Consider the following 16,478-nt stretch of genomic DNA (forward strand, 5'->3'; position numbering starts at 1 on the left):
ATAGAACACATCTAGAGTTAGGTTTTTAAGCTAGAAGTCAGCAACCTCCTTAGCCCTGAACACTACCAGAGGTTCTGACACTATGACCATTAACTGCTAATGTCAGTCAAGATGTGATTTTCACTATTGGAGTGAAAATTAAGAAAGTTTATCAAGTCTAAGTCACAGAGTTGTAGGAAGTGTGTTTAATCCATTTCAGAAAGCATATTGATTTTAAGTGATACCATGCCATTTACATACCTCTGTGGCTGATAGTATACATTTTTTTATTTTTGGAGGTATGTATTTGGGGGAAGTATCATACCATTTCACAGAATTGGAATTCCAAAAATGCCACTGTAGTAGCATTTTTTTTTTTTTGGTATGTGTGAAAAGCCTTCCATGCTATTTCCTTAGGTGTTGCAGGGATTGGAATGTTCTATACCAGTAGATTTTTCAGATAAAATTGACCCTTACATTTTCAATTCAATTCAACAAACATTTATTAAGTACCTATTATGTGCCAGGCACTGTGCTAAGTGCTGGATTTTCAAAAAAGGAAAAAAGAAAGACAGTCCATGCCTTTAAGGAGCTTACAGTCTAATGCGAGAAGACAACACACACAAAAGCAAAAAAGCTGAAAAAAGAGAGTGGGGAGAAGCAGGGGTAGGCTATTAGCAGGTACCAGGAACACAGAAGCATGATATTCGATATTCCCAGCAGTCAAAACCAAGCAGAGCTGCTGATAGAGAAGGGAGAGTAACCTGGAAATTTCTGAAAGCTCAGAGCCCTCTATAAAGGGAAGCTTTAAGGGGCAGCCAGGTGGCGCAATGGATAAAGCACTGGTCCTGGATTCAGGAGGACCTGAGTTCAAATCTGACCTCAGACACTTGACACTTACTAGCTGTGTGCGACCCTGAGCAAGTCACTTAACCCTCATTGCCCTGCCAAAAAAAAAAAAAAAAAGGAAGGCTTGGGGGGGGGGGGGAGGAGTTGACTACTGACTGCTCAGCCTTCCAGCCCTCCAGTCAAAGGAGAGGCAACTGAGGAAAGTGCAGCCTTGAGTATCAAAAACTGAATCAGTCAGCATGAGGATGAGGTTTCAGGTGATCACACATTTTTCCTCTAGTTTTGACCATTTGCTCTGAAAATTCTAACATGTATTACCTGTTCTTGCCTTCTTAAACAGTGTAACGAACATGATTCTACTGAATTTTCATGATTCAAGATCATAATTATCAAGATGAATTCAGATCTGCTTTTTAGGTTTTCTTTTTCTTTTTCTATAAAGCTTCCACTTTTGGCAGAATGCTCACTTCTGGCAGGTACCAGGTTGCTGCTTCTATTCCATCATGATCTGAGAAACCAGATAACCACATTTTTAAAGAATTAGCTTTGTGGCTCTGAGTTGGTGGTTAGAGGTCTTTTGCTGCTTTTTCTCAGGGCTGTGTTCCAGAGAGTTCAGATTGATAGTCTGTCCTTAGGGCACATCTGCAGATCTAACTATAGGGGACCCTTACACTTCCAACTCACAGTTACTATTAAATCTTCTATTATTAAAATTATAATATGTATTATATAGGGCATCTGTTATATAGGTTGTACAGTGGATAGAGCGCTAGCTAGACCTGAAGTCAGGAAGACTCATCAAGCCTCAGACACTGTGTTACTCTGGGTAAGACACTTAAATCCTGTTTGCCTCAGTTTCCTTATCTGTAAAATGAGTCAAAGAAGACAATGGCAAACCTCTCCAGTATCTTTGCTAAGAAAATCCCAAATGGGGTCATGAAGTCATGACTGAAACAACTGAACAATAATAAATATAAGTGAATGAAAATTACTTGTGACTCCACATGCCCACTGGAAGTAGCAATTATAGAGTATCCATGTTGTAATAAGTCCTATATTGGTTTTTTGGTTGTTTGTTTTTGTCTTTTTTGCAGGGCAAAACTGACTTGCCCAAGATCACACAGCTAGTAAGTGTCAAGTGTCTGAGGTTGGATTTGAACTCAGGTGCTTTATCCACTGTACCACCTAGCTGTCCTCCCAGTCCTATATTGTTGCTTAACAAAGGTATTTCTTGGGAGGCAGTAGAGTGGAAAGATAATTGACTCTGGAGCCAGAGGACCTGGATCTATAGCTTGCCTCAGTTAACTTCTCTGGTCCTTAGTTTCCTCATTTGTCAAATGAAGGAGTTGAACTAGATGTCCTCTGAGGACCCTTCTAATTTTAGATCTATGATCCCATGATTTATTGGCCTTTCCACATTCTTCTGACTATTAGTGTTCCCTGAAATCACTTTGGATTTACTCACATTGCCTGTGTTTCCTCAATGGAATTTCTTTCCTTTTCTTCCTTTTTTTCTTCATTTTATCTCCAAAACCTAAATAGTACCTGGCAATTTGTATGCACTTAATACTGCTTGCTTGACAAAAAAGGAAACTTTTAGTTTAGGTGGGATGTGATCTGGGCTTCTGCCCCTGCCTGTGTGTATAGAATAGCCTCATGCTTGCCTCAAGGGCACTTAAAGCAAAGTAAGAACAGTAGGTCACCCAGTGCAGCCCTCTTGGTGCATTTTATAAGTGAATGGTCTCCTGGACCAGTGGTAGCCATGACTCCTCAATTCCTTAGACTCTACTCATTTTCAACTTCTTTGGCAAAGAAGGCTCACTCACTATTCATTCCTCATATCTATTATAGCTTTTTTTCTGGGCTTGATATTGTTAGGTGCTGAATGTGGTTTAATAAGTAAAAGACCTAGCTGGTCTCTTAAAACCTTAATTTCAGTTTTTATTTATGGCTCTGGCTTATGATTCATAATTTATGGAAATGGCTATATTTATTCTGTTGAGTCAAGGAAGCATACGCAGCTACAACTTTCCACAAATTTCCTGTGGAAGAAGGATCATAACAACCAGCTGCCTAAAAATAGCCTTGTTCCTTTCGGTTTTGGTACACGTTGTGGGATTTATCATTGTAGCAGGTGTAGAGTTGGTTTCATTTTGGGATTTGGCAAAAGGAGTGTTCCAGAGTTTGTATCTATCCAGAAATTTCTGTGTCTTTGCAAGTCACTGGTTGTCTTTGTTCTGTGTTTTTCATCTCCCTGATTAGACTGTAAGCTCCTTACTGGTAAGCTGTTTCATCCATTGTATTTGTATTCCCAACACAAAGCAGTAGTGGTTGATATACAGTATATACCTAATAAATTCTTTTTGATTAATTATTGATTTATTAAATACTTATCAAGTCCTTTGCTAGATGAGCAAAAATACTCTGAAAACAATCAATCATTAAACATTTATTAAGTGCTTTCTATGTACCAGGAACTGTGCTGAGTGGTAGGTATACAAAAAAAGGCAAAAGACAGTCCCTGCCCTCTAAGAGTTTGCCAATCTAATGGGAGAGATTGCATAAAACAAATACATACAAAGCAAGCTATGTGCAGGCTAAATAGGATGTGATCAACAGAAAGAGAAGGTAATGGAATTAAAGGCTTGGGGAAGACTTTCCAGTAAAAGACAGGATTTTAGGTGGGACTGAAAAGGAAGCCAGGGAGGGCAGTAGGCAGAGCAGGTGAGGGGTGCATGTTCTAGGCATAGGGAACAGTCAGCAAAAATGCTGAGAGCTGAGAGATGGATTGTCTTATTCATAGAATGTCCGGGAGGCCAGCGTCACTGGATCAGAGTCTATGGTGGGGAGTAGTAAGGTGTAGGAAGACTACATAGATTGGAGGGGCCTAGGTTATGAAGGGCTTTAAATGCTAAATAGAACATTTGTATTTGATGCTAGAGGCAATAAGGAGGCAGTGGAGTTTATTGAGTAGGGGGAGTGACATCATTGGATCTGCACTTGAAGAAGAGCACTTTAGTGGTAGAGTGGGGGATGGGTTGAAGTGAGGAGAGGCTTAAGGCAGCCAGACTCACCAGCAGGTGTGAGGTGATAAGGACCTGCTTTAGAGTGGTGGAGGTGGAAGAGGAGACCAGGGGTTGTGTTGGTGAAATTGATAGGTCTTGGCAGTGCCTATCAATAGAGGCGATGAGAGAGAGAGAGAGAGAGAGAGAGAGAGAGAGAGAGAATGAGTTCAGGATGACTCCTTGGTTGGGAACCTGAAGGACTGGGAGAATGAAATTGCCCTCTACATTAATTGGGAAGGTAAGGAGTGGAGAGAGGGTTTAGGGAGAAAGATGCGTTCCATTTTGGACATGTGGAACTTAAGATGTCTACTGAACATCCAATTCAAGATGTCTGAGAGGCAGTTGGAGATACTGTCGTCAGAGACCGTGGAGCAGGATAGATATATTTGAAAATCATCAGGGGGCAGCTAGGTGGTGCAGTGGATAGAGCACTGGCCCTGGATTCAGGTGGACCTGAGTTCAAATCCGGCCTCAGACACTTGACACTTGCTAGCTGTGTGACCTTGGGCAAGTCACTTAACCCCAATTGTCTCAACAAAAAACAAAAACAAACCAAAAAAAAAAGAAAATCATCAGCAGAGACATGGTAATTAAATCTATGGGAGGTGTTGCAATCACCAAATGAAGTACTATAGCAGGAAAGGAGAAGAGGGCCCAGGACAGCACCCTGAGGGTGTGATGTGGAGGAGGATGCACCAAGGAGAAGAAACCATCCTTTCCATCCCTATTTCTTTGTATTAGCTTACATTCTAATTTGCACATGTGTAAGTCCAGACTTTGCGGGGGGCCTAGTATCGGAGGAAGCCAAAAAAAGCCTTTTATCTGAGGTGGTGAGACTTGAGCTGAGCTTTGAAGGGAATCTAGAGAGTCTGAGAATCAAAGGTAAGGAAGGGGAGTGCCTGCTAGCAACAAGGGCTCCATGCACAGGCATGGAGGAGAAGCAAGATGGAATGTTATATCCAAGGAAGAATAGGTTTAGTTGGAATAAAATGTACTTGAAGCAAGACAGGGTAAAAGTTAATAAGCCTGAAAAGGTAGACAAGAGACAGATTGTGAAGGGATATAAATGCCAAATGGGTATTTCTATTTTATCCTAGGGGTGTTTAGGAGCTATTAGAGATTCTTGAACAGACCTTGTACAGACAATCTTTTTTTTTTAATTTCTATTTAAGTTTCACTTTCCCTTAGAAACCAACTGAAAAGGCTTAAGGAACTATTACTTCCAAAGCAAATTCATTTTGACTAATATATTTTTCCTTGACAGAATTATGCTTATCTATATGTTGCATGCCCCCAGCATTTTTGTAGTAAGGAGTTATTCTACTTAATTTATTTAAAGTTATTCTATTTAACTTACTTAAATTACTTATAGCTTAACTAAAGGCTTGCTCTATTAGGCAGAGGTGTAAAAGAGCATTACTGACAGAGAACTAGATCATTGTTAGAATTGAAGGTTGGGAGATCATAGTGACTGGGAAATTTTTCCATAGAGATGGACATGTTGCTTGCTACCTGTCAGTATTTCAAACATAGTGGTTTCTGATCCCACTGTTTTTGTTGTTGTCATTGAGAATATTAGTGGGAAATGATTGCTGGCCTAAGCTGGCTCTTGTAGCACTCAGAAGTTTGAAAGTTCTGCAATCAAGCTTCTCTGGTATTTGACATGTCTAACGTCAAAGAAAAATCTACTTACCTCTTCTTTTCAAGAGTTCCGAGGCTGACCCTGATAGCTTTTTCCTCTTTTTTTGATCATTGTCCAGAGACTTAATTATCCAGTTGAATAAGACTTATTGGGAACCTTACTGTAGCTGCTGTATCTTGTAAATAACTTTTGCACATATTTCATTTTCTGTGTCTCTGTAGTCATTTTACCTCATCCGCAAGTTTTATGATATACTGAGACTGTCTTCATCGTGTTACTGATTTTTTTTTGTACCACTATGACTTCTGTAGCATTTGGAGAGTACATTTAATAGGGAGGGAGACAACAATGTGAATGAAAAATTATGATCAAGAATATGCCACCTCTAACCCAATTCTGTCTTTTTATTTATAGACCGGCCTTATTGTTGCCTGCTACCAAGGTTTTGTGGATATTGTAGTGGCCTTAGCAGAATGTCCCCATGTTGATGTAAACTGGCAGGACAATGAGGGGAACACAGCACTGATCACAGCTGCACAGGCAGGTAAGGCTTGGCTTCTCATTTCACTCATACGGATAATATCTGGCTGTAAAATCTAGGTACTGTGGCACAGTGGAGAGAGTACTGGGCATGAAAATGGGAAGATTTTGCTTCAAATCCCATCTCTTGACTCTGGTTTTGGACCATGGGCCTTATTTCCTCATGTGTAAAATTGGAAGAATAATAAATAATATTTCACAGAATTGTTCTGAGGTTCAAAAACAATAATGCATGTAGAGCTGCAGCATCGTGTGTGTGTGTGTGTGTGTGTGTGTGTGTGTGTGTGTGTGTGTGTGTGTGAGATACATGTTGCTAGGGGAAGCTGAGGGTGATGGATCACTTGAGTTAGAGAATTCTGGATACAATTTGGTCTAAAGCCAATAAAGTATTTTTTGCACTGTCTGGCACCAAAATGGTGTGGGCCCTTAGTGTGTGTGTATGGGGAAGGACCAGTCTGTGTAAGAGGAGTGAATCATCCCAGGTTGGATACAGAATGGGTTAAAGCTTCCCTATTGATCAAGGTGGACTCTAGTGGCTGTCATAATTCATGCCTCAGCAAGACAGGGAGGACCCAGCCCAATAAATGACTGTTTCCTGTAAAGCCCTTTGCAAACCTTAAAGAGCTATATAATAGCAGTTATTATTACTAGTTCAGCTATTTATCCTATACTGTAGCTAAGGTTTATACTCATCAAGTTCAGACTTTTTCCTGTGTGCTCAAAACACTTAAAACACTTGAAAATCTGTTTAGAATCGCCTGCTCTTCCCAGTTGTTCTCTTCTAGCCACTACTTTAACCTCAGGAATGCCAGAAACCCAGCATAAGCATCAATGAAGGAAGAAAAACTAAGCCATAAAGATAACTAAAGCAAACCAAAAGACAATAAGCCAAGTAATTGCGGCCTGAGAGAGTGACAGAGTATGGGAAAATGGAGATTAGAAATCCCAGCATTGACTTCCCTCATTCTGTATTCCCATGATACTGTTCTCCTCGCTATTCCTGGAATATCACATTACCACTCTCAATTCTGAATATTTTCACTGGCTTTCTCCAGTGCTTGAAACATTCTCCCTTTGCATCACCTCCTGAATTTGCTGGCTTCCTTCAAGTCTCAGCTAAAGTCCCATTTTCTGCAAGTCTTTCCCAGTCTTTCTTAATCTTAATGCCTTCCCTTGGAGACTACTCCCGATTTATGCTGAATATAGCTTGTTTGTGGATGTTATTTGCATGTAGTCTCCCCCTTTAAACTATGAGGGGCTGGTTTATGTCTTTCTTTGTGTCTCTTGTGCTTGGCCCAGGGCCTGGAACATAATACATGTTCAATAAATGCAAGTTGATTGTCTGCCTAACTGGAAAGACCTAGTGCTCAGTCCAATCGATCTGGTCTATGTGGTGGATGATGCTGTATCTTTTGTTGTTGTTGTTGTTGTTCAGTTTCAGTGGTGCCTGATTCTTCATGACCCCTTAATGGAGTTTTCTTGACAGAGATACTAGAGTCATTTGCCATTTCCTTCTCTGACTCATTTTACAGATGAGGAAACTAGGGCAGACAGGGTTAGGTGACTTGGCCTGGGTCACACAACTAGTGTCTGAGGCTGGATTTAAACTCTGGCTTTCCTGAATCCAGTCCCAGAATTCTATCCACTTTGTCACCTGGCTGCCCTTTATTACATCTTATCCCTTTACAATAAATATCATGATTCCCCTAGGTGTCATTCTTCCTAAGGAAGAAATGAGACCTAACCTTTGGGCATTCTGTCCAACAAACAACCATTGAGACCCTTATAGTAAGCCAGAAGTTTAGAACTCTACAACAAAGTCATGGCCACATAGATAGATATGTCCTATTACATATAGACTGGTCTTCTCCTTTTCTCTCTTGTATTCCACACTCTTTGAGTCACTTACTACCACTGCAGAACTGATGATGGACTAGTTTTCAAAATCACTTGCACCCCCTCTTTTTTTTAAGCTGTAAGAGGAAGGATGCCTTCATTGAGGTTGATGTACTCTTAGGTTTGTTCTCTGGCTGTCAAATTCATTGTGATTACATACCATCCTCAATGCTGGGTCAGCTGTGACTGCCCTGCATTTCAACTAGTTTAGTTGCTAGTGGTTATATAGTTTGAGGAAAGTGATGATATTTTTGCTCTTATTTTCATTGGAGATAGATTGTTTTTCATTTGACTTTTAAATAATGCAAAAAGGGACACTAGTATATCTGAAGAAGTGATTTTTGCCCTGATTTGTTTATTTAAAAAAAATACTTAACCTCACTGATCCTCCTCACTATATATCATGTTAATACTCTATAATACATAGTGGAAAACCCTATACTACATAGAGCCTTTTTCTAGAAACACCGTTGACTGTGTCAGTGAAACTTCAGGAATTAACCCAGAAGATTCATGGCCCTGATGTATTTTTTTTTTTTGCAGGGCAATGAGGGTTAAGTGACTTGCCCAGGGTCACACAGCTAGTTAAGTGTCAAGTGTCTGAGGCCGGATTTGAACTCAGGGAGTCCTGGGTCCAGGGCCGGTGCTTTATCCACTGCGTCACCTAGCTGCCCCCTGATGTATTTTTTTTAGTCAGCATGTAGGCCAATGTAGCTGGATCCATATTGTGTGGCATGGAGAATAAAATGTAAGAAGGCTGGATATATGGGAAGGGGCCAGGTTGTGAAGGCCTTTAGATGCCAAATAGAGGATTTTACATTTGACCTTAGAAGTAGTAGATAAGAAGTGAAATGTTCAGATGAGCTTTTGGAAAATCTCTTTGACAGCTGAGTGGATTGATGGGTTGTTGAAGGGGGAAGAGATTTAAGGAAGAGGTTCCAGTTAAAAGGCTATTATAATCTAGGCAAGAGGTGATGAGGGCCTGTGTACTAGGGTGGTGGCTTTGTGAGTGGAGTGAAGAGTACATAAATGAGAAATTATATGAAGGTAGCAATGAAGATTTGATAAAAGATGGGATATGTGGTGTATATGAGAATCAGGAGTTAAGGATGACACCGAAATTACAAGCCTGGAGTGACTGGGAGAAGGGTGCCCAAAATAGTAAGAGGAAAGCTAAGAAGGGAGGAGTTTAGTGTAAACACAATGAATTGTGTTTTGGACATGTTGAGTTTGGGATGACTATTGGGCATTCAGTTTAAGATGTCCAGAAGGAAGTGATGGTATAAGACTGGAGCTCAGGAAAGAGACTAAGATTGGACAATGTAGATCAAGGAATCATCTGTGTAGACACAATTGAACTCATGGAGGTACTGAGACAATCAAGTGAGGTAGTATAGAGGGAAAAGAGAAGAGAGCCCAGGTTAGAGCATTAATAAATACCTACAGTAAATTGGCATGGCCTGGATGAGAGGGAGAACGGGGTCAAATACTACAGAGATCTCAATAATGTGGAGGATTGAGAAAAGGAAGGAAGAGCCCATCAGTAACTTTGGAGAGAGTAGATAAAATTGAATGATGAGGTCATAAGCTACTTTGTAGAGGATTTGAAAGGAGGGAGAGGGAGAGAGAGAGAGAGGAGAAAGTGGAATAACTGAGTGAAGATGGCTTTCTCAAGAAGCTTTGCTGCAAAAGTGAGGAGAGATATAGGACAATAGCTAGTGGAAAATAGAATAAAGTGAGGATTTTTTTTTTAAGAATGTGGGATGCATGGGTATGTTTGTAGGTGGCAGAGAAGGAACCATTAGAAAAGCAGAGATGAAAGATCTTGAGAGTGGGAATGATAGGGACAATCTGTTGGAGACAGTATGGAATCAAAGAGATAAGGGTTTCTGTGAGATTTAGCAGAGGGGATGATGGGGGCTTAATTTTATTTGGGGGAGGAGTAGCATGAGGGAAGGTGATACCATGTAGAGGCTTGAGTTGAGAAAGGGATGAAAAGGGTTGTAATAACAGCTGCGGTGGGTGGTATAGTTAATCAGTTAGCAAAGTGTTAAAGAATTGCTTTGCTGCAGTGAGAGTGCACTTCAAATTATGGAACAGAAATTTGTGGTGGACCCTACTGATATTTTTTTCATTTTCTTTGACTCCATTCAGCAGCAAATTAATCCAAGTAAAGAAAGCATATGGTAGAAATAATCTGCAGTTAGGGTTTGGGAAAGCATTATTGTCCATCTAACATGGGCATAAAGGGATTTGAGTGTAGAATATGGGAAAGAGCTAAACTGATTCACCAAGAGGTCAGTATTAAAAGGCAGAAAGTGTAGTTAGTACGAGGGTGATGACTTGAGGAAGGACTGGGGAGTGGAGGGAATGGAGTCCCAGTGAGAATAAGGAATAGGAATAGGGGTCATAAGGTACCAGGAGAGATGGAACGCTTCAAGATTTTGATCAGATATATGCATTTTAGAGTTTGTTAACTAGGAAATGGAGCACTTGTGGCTTCAGAGAAGGTCAAGGGTATGACCATCTGTGTGTGGCTGATGTGGAGGGAATAGATCCTGATAACTGAGGAACTAGGAAATGAATGTAATGAGAGCACCAATATGTATCAAGTCACTGTGCCTTGTTTGATGAGCATGCCATCTATTTAGCTATCATTGATAACAATATTGCACAGCCCAGATCCAAATAGCAGATCCCTAGGGTTTTCTGTTTGGAGGGCTTCTGCTACTTTGGTATGCACCATTAACAACCATTTTCTTGATCTGGTTCTCTGACCAATTCTCATTCCATATAGTTTAATTAAAATTTCTCTCTATCTATATCTCTATCTTCTCCGCAAGAAAAGTGTGATAATGCTTTATCAAAAGCTTTGCCAAATTCTAGGTAAACTATTTTCTCAGAATGTTCCTTATTTCCTGGTTTAGTAATCCTATCCAAAAAAAGAAAGAAAGAAAATGAGTTTGGTCTGTCATGATTTGTTTTTTGATGAAACCATGCTGGTTCTTTGTAATCACTGCTTCCTTTTCTAGATATTTTATCTAAATAGTCTTGCATGTATTCTATAAATTATTTAGTCTAGTAAATGTTTAATGCTTTCTGGGAGTAGGAGACCTACAGAAACAGGTGGAATCGGGCAGCTCATGGACAAATTCTGCACAAGCTCTCTGCAGGGGAGCTGCCAGTGGATTTTGTTAGACACATAATACCCTCTACTTTTCCAGGAACATTGTTCTGAACTCTTCAGTGGTGCTATGTATTGGTTTTGTAATTGGAACAAATGTCCCCCAAGGACAAAGCCGAGACCACCTTGTTTGTTTTACTTGGGAAAAACGAAATAATTCTGTGAGCTAAATAATTTGAAGTCATGAATACTTAATCATTGTTGTATCCCCACAGTGACTGGTACATGGTGGGAGCTGGATAAAAATTTGTTGAATGAATAAGGAGTAAAAAATTCATGCAGTATTCAGTTGAATGTGGAGAACCTCCATGTTTTTGTGCTTCTTGCAATTGTAGTTGTGTTGAGTATTCATATGCCTATAGAAATAGGAGACACAGAATTCTGTTAGCTTCTTATAAAGAATTAGGAAGTAAGTTCATTGAGCTGTTTTTGTCCTTCAGGGTACCTAGACCATTTTGGGAAAGAGGGGAAAGGTGTAAATACTGTTTCAGCCAGTTCTCAATTGATTGAAGTAAAATGGAAAGCTTGTGTAAAGAATTCTAAGGTAATTAGGGGGACCAGATTGAGTCAGTTTCAATCTTCTTTCCCACATCTTTTCTTCACCTCCCTTTGACAAAGCTTTTATGAAAAGCATTAAAATATGAAAATGGACTGGTCTTTTTCTGTTTCCCTGGCCTCCTTTCATGACATGTAGGTGCTGAAATGGCCAAAAGATGTGTAGCAGCAGGAAGAAAAGAGGCAAAGAAGGATCCTAGGATAACTAACTGGTGATGCCTATACTACTTTGAGTACTATTAATGAACATATCATGTAAACAGTGCTAGGTGGCTCAGTGGATGGAGCACTGGGCCTGGAGTCAGGAAGACCTAAATTCAAATCCAGCCTCAAATTCTTGTTTGTCCTTTGTTCTTGAAGAGGACCAATAACATCAGGAGAGTGATGTCTAAACTTGCAAGCCAAATTGGATTTGTGAGGCAGGGTTGTACAAAGTCATCAGCCTTACTCTTTCCTCCAGAGTCTCAGAGTCCAGTGTCAAGACAAGTCAGGATGACTGGCTAAGGCCTTTTTCAGGTCTCAATTTGTCTGAAGCAACATCCATTCAGTGATTAAAGGCTAGGTTAGAATTGAGACAAAAGATGGCCTTCCCAAAATAATCAGTCTGGGAGGGGAAGATACTCAGATTTTCTGTCCAGGCAAGAAAACAATTACTATTTTCACTCACTCTGAGCCATCTGGCTCCAAACACTCACTAGCTGTGTGACCCTGGCCAAGTCACTTAACCTCTGTTTGCCATAATCCACTGGTGAAGGAAATGGCAAAACACTAATGTTCTTGGCAAGACAACCCCATGGACAGTTTTTGTGTGTGATGTTCCATAGAATCACCAAGAGCTGGACATGACTGAACAATTTTTGCTGTATTTGCTTTTTTTTTTCTATTGAATAAGTCCTGTATAGTGTTAGGGTTGAAATTGAGCCTGTAATTTCACTGATAGAGGGAATGCTCATGTGAGGAAATTCCATAAGTAGGTAATTTATAGATTAGATGAATTGTCAAGACAACTGAGAGTTTTTATTGACCATCTGAGAGTCACACAGCTAGTATTTATCTGAGGCAGAACCTGAATCCAGGTCTTCTGACTTTGAGGCTACCTCTCTATCCACCAGACCACATAGCACTCAAATACTATATAAAAATGTCTGTTATTGTTCCAAGAAGCTCAAGTCTGCTTTCTCTTGCTCCTGGATGGGATGCTCTTGGCTTAAAGGGGATGAACCTTTTAAGATAGGTTCCGATCCCTGGAATAAAAGACAACAATCTCATTTACCCCCAATCCTTCTTTGTCTTGAATCTTCCATAAGTTCTGTGTATTCTGGTTTGGTTTTTTTCTTTTTTGGGGGGAGGGGGGTTTTGTTTTTTTAAAGACTATAATTTTTTTTTTATCTTGGCCAGACTGGAAATACAGAGGTAACTTACAGGTCTATTATCAATCTAATCTAGCAAGGTAGCTCTAACCAGCACTATTTCCAACCTGGACCAGTTCACCCTTTCTTAGACAATCTGGCAGCCCTTCCCTAGGGGAGGGTAGTGAGTTACTACATTACTGCCAAACTTAAACACAAACATGCTATTGATTTAGCCCATTGTATCTCAGGACTTCTGAGCTCAAGAGTTTTTGCCAGATTTGGCCTCCCCGGTAGCTGAGATTAAAGCCATTCACCACCAGGCATAGCTGATTATGGTCTTTTAAGGAAAAAAAAAATTAACTATTGTTTTTACATCACCTGCATTCCTCCTCATCTCCTTTCCACTTCCACTTCACAAAGAACATTTCTTATAACAAATAATTGTTTAAAAAAGAAAAGAGAAAAAAAATAGCAAAGCCAATAAAAACTGAAAAAATTGGTCATTATTTGCAATGTTTCTTTCATACCAGGGAATGTTGAACCTCTGCAAAAAGTAAGGCAAATAATCTTCTGTCTGTTCTTCAGGTCCAAGCTTATTCTGGAGTAGTGGTTTTTAACTTAACGTCTGTGAATTTTACATATATATATATATATATATATATATATATATATATATATATATATATATATATATATATATACATATAAATTTCAATATAATCCATCTCCTTTGCATTCCTTTGTATTTTATGGTTTTAAAAATATTATTCTGAGAAAGGGCCCATTAACTTCACCAGACTGCCATGACACGTAAAAAAGTTAAGAACTCCAGTTCTAGAGGCTAATTGTTTCCTGTAGTCATCCTTCTCTATGACTCAGACTCTTTTCAAATGGGGACAAGTCTTCATGACTAAAGAAGGGACTTTTACAGATTTATGGTTTACTAAAGAGTGTATTCACGTAACTAATGTCTCCTGTAAAGAACAGTTGATAATTCACAAACTTGTTTTCTATTCACACTTAAAGGCTATTTCTTTTAGACTTTTGTCTTGATTTAAGCTATGGGAATGAAAAAGTGTTTATTAAGCCTGAATCTCTGATGTGAACTATAAGATTATTTGTGAAATCTAGATAATTTTTTATTAAGGGTTTAGTGAACATTAAAGCCATTGCTGTGGGTCATGTCTAGAATTTGCTCTTTAGCATATATTTGTATATATTTTCATATATGTATGTATACATATATATATATATATGTCCTTTGTACTATCTATTTATCTAGATAGACAGACAGATAGTACTAAGGGCCTACCAAAGATATAGCACATCATTTGATAACAAACATTTGAAAACTAGTATACAAGCCACTGTGCTTGGTCCGAGGGATACAAATATTTCTACATTGTTGATGTGAAAGATGCTGCTGACCAATTTCTCTTCATTTTCATGGAGAACCAAACTAAATGAAACTGTATAAGCCATAGTAGCACAACTATAGGTTAGGTATCAGAAGGAGCCTTGACAGTAAAACTGAAACTACTAAATATGAAATTTCTAGCCCTGAAAACTTCATGAAACTCAGGTTAACTAACTTTGATTTAGATGTTTGGTGTAAGGGGGAAAGCTAGGTGGCACAGTGGATAAAACACCAACTCTAGATTCAGGAGGACCTGAGTTCAAATCCAGCCTCAGACACTTGACACTAGTTGTGTGACTCTGGGCAAGTCACTTAAAACTCATTGCCCCACAAAAAAATAAATTAAAAATTCTTAAAAAGATGTTTAGTGTAAGTTTTGCTTGCTTGGTATGAGAGTAAGGAATCTATTTCCCTTATTTTATGTGTGAGACAATTAAGACTCAGAAGTTAAATGACTTGTTCCATGAACTTGACATATACTCTTCTTTCACTTATAACAGATTATCTATTTTTTTAGTTCCATCTCTAGGCTTCTATGATTTTATTAAGCATACAACCAATTCAGTTAAATTAAACAAACATTTCTTTTTTAAAAAGTATTTTATTATTTTCCAGTTACATATAAGAATAGTTTTCAACATTTGTTTTCACAGGATTTTTAGTTCCAAGTTTTTCTCCCACCCTCCTCCCCATGACAGAAAGCAGTCTGATATAGGTTGCGTATGTACAATCATATTAAACATATTTCTACATTAGTCATCTTGTGAAAGAATCAGAGCCCAAGGGAAAAACCTCAAAAAAGAAGGAAAAATAAACAGTAGAAACAGTATGGTTCTATCTGCATTCATAATTCGCAGCTCTTTTTTCTGGATGTTGAGAACATTTTCTTTCATGAGTTCTTTGAAATTGTTTTGGATCATTGCACTGCTGAGAAGAGCCAAGTCTATCCCCATTGTTCATCACACAATGTTGCTGTTACTGTGGACAATGTTCTCCTGGTTCTGCTCTTCTCAGTCAGCATCAGTTCATCTAAGTCTGTCCAGGTTTCTCTGAACTCCTCCTGCTCATCATTTCTTACAGCACAATAATATTCCATTACATTCATATACCACAACTGAAACAAACATTTCTTAAGCATCTGTTCTATGTGAGAGATTAGGTTAGGTGCTGGGAAAACAAGAATAAAATTTGAATAGTCTGTGAAAAATCAATACAGATAGCGTATTTTGAGGAGGTAGACTAAAACAATGCGTTAATATAAGTGAAAAATTATGTGGAAGTGTGTGTGTGTGTGTGTGTGTGTGTGTGTGTGTGTGTGTGTGAGAGAGAGAGAGAGAGAGAGAGAGAGAGAGAGAGAGAGAGAGAATGGCTATAAGTGGCCAAGAGGCAAGAGAGATCTATTTTCTTTCCTAGGCCACTCAAAGCGGGGAGCTCCTACAAATCCTGTTATCTTTGTATACTTTTTTTTCACAAACTATCTCAACATTTTTTAAAACTTAAACAGGTGCCCAATCTCTCCTCTGATTTCCATGTATATTTTGTGTCCCATACCCCCCACCCCGAGTAAATTTCTTAAGGGGAGGGGCATTTTGGTTTAGTTTTGTGTCTTTTCTCATTTTTGTTTCTGGACCAGACCTTTAATTTCATTGACATAGGAAACTCCATGAATTTATTAAGTACTGACTTGCTATGTCTCAGGATCTTGGGGTACAAAGGCAAAGAATGAAACCATGTCTACTCTCAAGGTTGAATCAAAACCTCTAGAACTTGCTCTTGGTTGGCACCGCCTTCATGAACCCAGGATCACTTCTGTGCCATGATGAAGCCTCAATGTAGGTCTTCTGCAGAGAATTAATTAAAAAATAGTTCATTTAATACTTCCTCAGGATCACAGACTTAGGGCTTAGAAGGGACCTCAGAGGCCATGCAGTCTTAACACCCTCAGATGAAAACACTGAGACCCAGAGTGTTGAATTGGCTTGCTCCAGGTCACACAAGT

General features: G+C 39.2%; 1 protein-coding gene across 1 annotated transcript in view; it reads left to right on the forward strand.

Moving 5' to 3' along the window:
- Positions 1 to 16,478, forward strand: part of ANKRD33B (ankyrin repeat domain 33B) — a 117,168-nt gene that overhangs the window by 68,799 nt on the left and 31,891 nt on the right. The window contains exon 2 of the mRNA XM_043965451.1: positions 5,950 to 6,079. Within this exon, the coding sequence (XP_043821386.1) occupies positions 5,950 to 6,079 (130 nt within the window). The remainder of the gene's footprint in view (positions 1 to 5,949; positions 6,080 to 16,478) is intronic.

This window comes from Dromiciops gliroides, chromosome 1 (assembly GCF_019393635.1).
Source record: "Dromiciops gliroides isolate mDroGli1 chromosome 1, mDroGli1.pri, whole genome shotgun sequence".
In the NCBI taxonomy this organism is placed as follows: Eukaryota; Metazoa; Chordata; class Mammalia; order Microbiotheria; family Microbiotheriidae; genus Dromiciops; species Dromiciops gliroides.